The sequence below is a fragment of the Neolamprologus brichardi genome, chromosome 10 (assembly GCF_056152115.1).
Source record: "Neolamprologus brichardi isolate AB-2024 chromosome 10, ASM5615211v1, whole genome shotgun sequence".
Lineage (NCBI taxonomy): Eukaryota > Metazoa > Chordata > Actinopteri > Cichliformes > Cichlidae > Neolamprologus > Neolamprologus brichardi.
The window spans coordinates 9,244,713-9,251,423 of record NC_142113.1 but is presented as its reverse complement, the minus strand read 5'-3'; the positions used below and the strand labels follow the sequence as shown (position 1 = coordinate 9,251,423).

The window sequence follows — 6,711 nt, the reverse complement described above, 5'->3', positions numbered from 1 at the left end:
TTTTACCTAACAGCCATCGTTTTTGGAACAAATCCATTATGTATGTATGTATGTATGTATGTATGTATTATTGTAGAGTAAAAATCAAAGAATATTTTTAAATTTGATTGGAATTTGATTTTATCTTTGACTGCCTGAGAATAAGAATAAAAGAATCAGATAATGATTCTGATGATGATCATTCATAAATATAAAGAAATCATCGGCAGCTTTCAATGGCACAGATTTCTTACAAAATTGTCTTGTTCTCGTTATTCATACATTGTTGTAATAATTTTGAAACAAAAAACACTCTGCGAGGCTGTCACGTTAGACACAGTATATTGTTTATTTCTTCAGATCAAACTAATTGTCCTGGCAGTTAAAAAAACAAATACTCAGCAGATGAATGAGCCGTATACAGTACACAGTACAATGCTCTGCTTTTTATGTTTACTTTTTTACATTAACGTTTAAGATATAACAATCTAATGTTATAATGTTTAACAACGCAAAGGCCCAATTGCCTAAAATTAATTTTCAATTTTTGAAATGTTGAGGCATTATTTTTCATTTACTAAACTAAATGATCCTGTGTCATTGCTTACGTGTTAATTATTAATCCTGCTGCACTAACTCTTAAAGACCTGTAGATGTCAGCCTCCAGATTCAAGTGAAGCAAGCTTGCTAATGCACACATGCACAATTTCAGTGCTTTGTTACATTAAACCCTACAGTTGCATTACAAGTACACAGAATTTAGTGTCTGCGTCTTTGGGGCTTGATCGGTTTTGCTTGATGTGCAGTTCAGCTGAGTCACAGCCTGTGTTTCTAATGTCAACACCGGGAGTCTTTGTAGAGGTTACAAGACAGCATCGTGAAATCTCTCTGCAGCTGCGTGGAAATGAAAAACCACTTAAATCAACAGTACAGTAGTCAAATGAGCTTGCAAAGAAAAGCATCTGGACTTCTTTAAGTTGCTTGAAGACGTTTTACCTCTCATCCGAGAAGCTTCTTCAGTTCTAAAGTCAAATGGTGGGGAGTCCCAGATTTAAACCTAGTGGGAGTATCCCCCCACAGAGGGACAAAAGGACCCCCTGATGATCCTCTAATCGCCTGAGCCAAGGTGTGAAACTGGGTGTGGGTCCCAATCAGCCAGGGTTTCGGGTGAGCTCATTGTAAAACCTGGCCCCACCTTATCATGCGAATTCCTTAAAGAAGTCCAGACGCTTTTCTTTGCAAGTTCCGAGGACCTGGATGACTGAGAACCTTCACAGACATACAACAGTACAGTAGAACCGAGTTATTTATAATATGTGCAAAGGATCCGTTCATGATGACTGTCTCCTGCTTTGTGAAATGAACACAGACCATGTAACATCTGGTTGGAATCAAGGTCCATGAAATTAATAGTAGCGTATTGATCCTTTGAGTGTGGTCCGAACGCCAGATATAGCTAACTAAAATGAAAACAACAGCTAGACTTTTGAAGGAAATTTCTGAAACCATTTTGTAAATATATATATGGTGTCTGCAAAACAGCGAGACAGCTGCTTTCAAAAAGTTGTGTTTTTTAATGTAATACTTCTGCTGATTTTCCTAATTATGCATGCCCTTCATACAATAATAATTAAAAAGAACATTTTAAACAAGAAAAACTAAACTGAAACATGAACCCCCCCGGAAATGAACTGAATCTGAAGTGACTTAAAAACAAAAAGTCAAAAGGCTGTACATATTTCAAGTTTTGTGAGTTTTAGGAGTCACAGTACTTTCAACAGTATATTGTAAAGGGGAAAAAACTACTACTTATGGGATATATTAATATGCCTCAAAAATATGTGTCAGAAATTGCACCTTTATAGATTTCCTGACACTAAAAAAGGTCAAATGAAAGTTCAGAGTAAAGGTTAGAAAGGAAAAGGAGATTTAATGTAATAAAGAAAACATGTTAAATTTGATGCAGTTTTAATTGGATGCATGGCACAGGTAGACTGGCCATTGGAAAATTGAAAACTACATCGATTCGGGTGACTTTTACTAGAATTCAAGGGTTAAAGTTTATTTTTGCCAGTTTAAGCATCATTTCAACATTCCCATAGTCTTTCCCTTGGTGCCAAGGTTTTTAAAGATGTCACTCACCCACAGTTTCTCTCATACTATGACACAGAAATGCAGATACATGACAATACATTTCTCTTTGTTTGTTTTAGTTATCATAGCCAACTAAATGGTCCTAATACTGACAAATGATGACAAGTGATGTCATGAAATATAACCGCTGTCTCACTAATGATTAAAAACAACTATAAACTAGTAAAAATGACTGAATATAATAATGAATAGTTTGTCATATTCAAATCAGCTCTTTTGGATTTTAACTGAGACAAGAAGTGAGCTCAAAAAGTTACTCAGTTCGAAAAGTTGCCAGTTTTTGCCCCATCTGTGAAAACGCCTCAAACTGGATTCAGTTTCCCTTGAGTACACAGTAAACGCAGTCATTGGCTGGTTCAATCAGTGGTTGAGCATTAGGATGTAAAGGTCGAGAAGAAACACTAGATGAGAGTCTGATTCTCAGGATAACAAACCCTTGTCCTCTTATCTTTAGATTTTGAGTCTCATTCTTTGTTGAAGACCTTTATGTTACACTCCATATTACGTCAAAACCGTCCCCCACTTCCTCTGCTCAGCAGCATACTGAGGACAACATGACAGACCACAGTCCCCACACAGATTCTTCAGCTGGGCAGAAATTAAAACGTTTGATCTGAATTCTGAAGCTGTTTGTTTGCGCTGCCTAAATGGGGCTATTGTATGCAAATTCTTTGCACAGAGGCATATGACCTCCCCAGTGCAGGGCAGTGGCTAGTGTGAGGGAAATCATTAGCAATGCAAAGTCATGGTGCTCTGATACTCTTGTTCACAGTCAAAGACTGGAAAAAAAAAACATCTGATCTGGTGATGCTAACTTAAATGTTTCTGGATGCACTTTATTTGAAAGCAGAGCTAAGGTAAGTTCATTTTATTGATGACTTTGTTCCTACATCATGTGGCTGCGCGGATGGACAGTTTAAATAGTTTCTTTTCAGCGTGTTCATTTATTCTGTGCTCATTGACAGATCATGCTTAGCTGTTAATGTCACTTCACACTATATTCACAAGATATGATTAGGATAAAAAAGAACATGAGACTCTTTTCCAAACATGTTCTTTTTGAGAGTTCGTCCGAGAAATGATGATCACACAACATTATTTATTTGCAGTCCTTGTTAGTTATTTCTATCTGCCTGATCAGTGAATTGTGTTAAAACCTTCTAAGCTAAGAAGCAGACGAGTCCTTCTATGTAACTTATCAATGTCCTTTAGGAGCACAAATGATTTTCCTGAGTGGCGAATATCCAAGAGTCTGTTAATCCAGCTACAGTTGCTCATTTTGCATGCAACACCAAGGGTACTGGTGAAAGTATGTCACATGACACATGGTGCCAGACCTCAGTATTGCACTCTTAAGTGGGCTGCCAGCTGCAGAGGGGGGCAGAGAGGCTTTTTTCCTTCTCTGGACTCACATCCATGCCAAACCAGCGGGTCAACATTGTCCTCCACGCTGCCTCCTATGCCTCTTACACCTCCAGCTGAGCCCGGTAACAACTCCAACATTTACTCTAGACTCAGACATAACAGAGCAATCAGTAATGATCAACACCAAGGGGATCAAACATGCTACAATTTAAGCCTAAGAAGAATCATAGGCGTAAAAAAAAAACAAAAGCTGTGATGTACTCATTACTATTAATTTACCAAGTCCAGCCGAAGTGTGGCTGCACCATGTGTTCTGATTTAAGTCAAGTGTGCAGGTTGCTATTATTTAAAGTGAATAAGTAAGACAGTATTGTGTTTATTAAGTTTTAAGTTTGCTGTTGAAAAGTGAAACTGAAGTTCTCCTTTGTGTCTGACTTTGACATTCAGGAGAACTTTGAGAGAATTTTTAGAGAGTTATATTTCCTGCCTTTTTAATCTAAAGTATTTTTTTTCTTGTTCTAAGTTTGATGCATAGATCATTTTCATGTGCATAATCTTTTACATAATATTTCCTGATCATTTTCAAGCAATAGTTTTAACTTAAGTGTCACTCTAACACCTTCAGAAAGAGCTGGTGCATGATGATGTGTGCAAATTGTTTTCTCATAATCCATATATATTCAGTTTTATGTCACAGAAGGCAATAAGTACAAACAATCCTCACAGCAGAAACTGGGGGGAGATTTTCTGCTTTTAGAAAAAAAAAAAGCCTAAAGCGCTTTTTCACTCAGAAAATTAACCGAATAATGGATCAAATCATTTATTCCGTGAAGCTGCTGTTGTGAAGTTTACTTGTACTAAAGGGCCAGTAATTTTGTGCCTGTTATGTCACAAGATGGGATTTGTTAGTGATTTTTTATAAAGCAAATTTTTAGAAACTTCAAGGGAATTTTGGTTCAACATGCAAGAGTCCTGCAAGTCCTGTGGAGTTAATGTGATGAAGTAATTTATACATCAGGGCAAAGGGAGGACATACTGAACAGAAACACAGGGGGACTGATCCCGGGTAAATTTGCATCAGTCAACTCTCCAGAGTACAGCCTTAAACACGGGATTTACTGTACATCATTTGCATTGCTTCACTTGCTGATTTTTGGTTCTACTTTTTTGGAAACAAATTGTCCAAGTGAGAGCTTGGCAGGCCTTTTTTTTAGATTTAAGAAGCCTTCATTTTTGCCGAATGGCTACATGCAAAGAAGACAGTCTTATTTGAATGTCTAATCTCAAACAGTAAGAATTATCATAAGATCAGATCAGAGAAACTCTTCTCATAGCAGCATACATAGACAATAGACAACAAAGCAATCACATAAAAAAGCAGAGAAATATAAAAATGAATATAAAAAAGAGATATTTTAATAATTTTTTTATCATTTTATGGTTTGTTTTACATTATTGTGTTGATTTTCAGTAAAATTATTTTACAATAAATATAAATTTAATTACAAAAAAATGATATCATATGATTTTTGTGTTTGTTTGTTTCAGACCCGGAACCAAAGATGAACTGGGCATCATTTTATGCTGTCATTAGCGGTGTGAACCGCCACTCCACCGGCATCGGTCGAATCTGGCTCTCCGTGCTCTTCATTTTCCGCATCCTGGTCCTCGTGGTTGCAGCCGAGAGCGTGTGGGGCGACGAGAAGTCTGGCTTCACCTGCAACACGCAGCAGCCGGGTTGCAACAGTGTCTGCTACGACCACTTCTTCCCCATCTCCCACATTCGACTCTGGGCACTCCAGCTCATCCTGGTCTCCACTCCTGCCCTGCTGGTAGCCATGCACGTTGCCCATCGGCGTCATGTTGACAAGAGGCTCTACAAACTGTCGGGCCGGTCCAACCCGAAAGACCTGGAGCAGATAAAAACACAGAAAATGAAAATCACAGGGGCCCTGTGGTGGACATACGTCATCAGCCTTTTATTCCGTATCATCTTTGAGGTCACTTTTATGTATGTGTTTTATATGATCTACCCTGGTTACAAGATGATCCGACTGGTGAAGTGCGACTCCTACCCTTGTCCCAACACGGTGGACTGCTTTGTGTCGAGACCCACAGAGAAGACTGTCTTCACCGTGTTCATGTTGGCTGTGTCAGGTATTTGTATTCTACTCAACATTGCCGAGGTGGTCTTCTTGGTGGGGAAGGCTTGCAGCAAGCATTTGCACAATGCTGGAGACTCGACTATGGGGGCTTGGATCCAACAAAAGCTTTGCTCATTCTAACAAAATGCACAGCAGCACAAAGGGGACATATAAGTGACCGTTCAGGTAACAACTACTGATTAAACTTGTGAGGTTTATATCATGGCAATGCTTCACCGGTTCAAATGCAGAAAGCCAGCAGTTCATGTTTCAACAAACATTTCTAGTTATAATGGATAGCTTGGTGTTTGTCTGACTGCAGATCAGTTAAAAACACTTAATAAACCATTATTCCCACTGACCACATTACAGCCTTCAGCTATCATGGATTTTTTTTTTTTATCTTTATCTTGAAATGAAACTATAAAAGCTGCCCAAAGTCATAGCAAAACTTCCAGTTGGTTGAGAAAAGTGTATTGTGGGCATGGTCATTAATAATATTTTGTTATTTATGGGACACATAATCACAAACACTGATGTGAGTGAAGTTATACTAATACATGCATGTAGTAAACATGTTGCATTTCATATGAATTGAATGGGGCAGTCACATTATTTGAATTGGTGGTTCAATACTTTCACCTGGAAAGACAGTAATAGAAAAAAAAACTTGAATTGCAATTTTTTTTGTGTGAAGCTTTCTTAACATGGTGATATTTCTATTTAAATGTATTTATTTTGAAAGTGGAATGTTTCTATGTTGTCCATACACAACAGAATAAAATCAACCAGACTTTAAACTAACTGTGCTGTTTTTACCTACTCGGTTAAAGGGGATTTGTTCTGACACATAACAGATTGAAAGCTGTTTAAGCGTACTCTGGCAGGACTTCCCGGCTCTGTGGAAAGGTGATAGAATAAACAACCAGCGGGCGGTGGTTAACGATAGGTACAAATAAAGCTGAGGCCACAGAGGTGCCAGTGTCAGAAGTGTGAATGAGGGAAACAAAATATGTGAACGAAACATCCTCACGCATTTCACCCCATCAACCCCACCGTGTGTGAGATC

The 6,711-nt window shown here is 38.2% G+C and overlaps 1 protein-coding gene across 2 annotated transcripts; it reads left to right on the top strand.

Moving 5' to 3' along the window:
- Window positions 1–2,866: 2,866 nt before the first annotated feature.
- gjb1a (gap junction protein beta 1a) lies at window positions 2,867–6,430 on the top strand. Of its 2 annotated transcripts, none has more exons than XM_006799533.1 (2): window positions 2,867–2,990; window positions 5,047–6,430. In XM_006799533.1, the coding sequence occupies exon 2, from the start codon at window positions 5,061–5,063 to the stop codon at window positions 5,781–5,783; it is 723 nt and encodes a 240-aa protein (XP_006799596.1). In that variant the 5' UTR covers window positions 2,867–2,990; window positions 5,047–5,060; the 3' UTR covers window positions 5,784–6,430. The 2 variants fall into 2 exon arrangements, with proteins under 2 accessions (XP_006799596.1, XP_006799595.2); XM_006799532.2 differs by lacking the exon at window positions 2,867–2,990 and adding an exon at window positions 3,452–3,620.
- The last annotated feature ends 281 nt before the right edge of the window (window positions 6,431–6,711 follow it).

Coding starts and splice junctions, on each gene's coding strand:
- gjb1a (XM_006799532.2), top strand. CDS start 3,452: ATGACACATGGTGCCAGACCTCAGTATTGCACTCTTAAGTGGGCTGCC. Junction 3,621..5,046: donor TACACCTCCAGCTGAGCCCG/GTAACAACTCCA, acceptor TGTTTGTTTCAG/ACCCGGAACCAAAGATGAAC.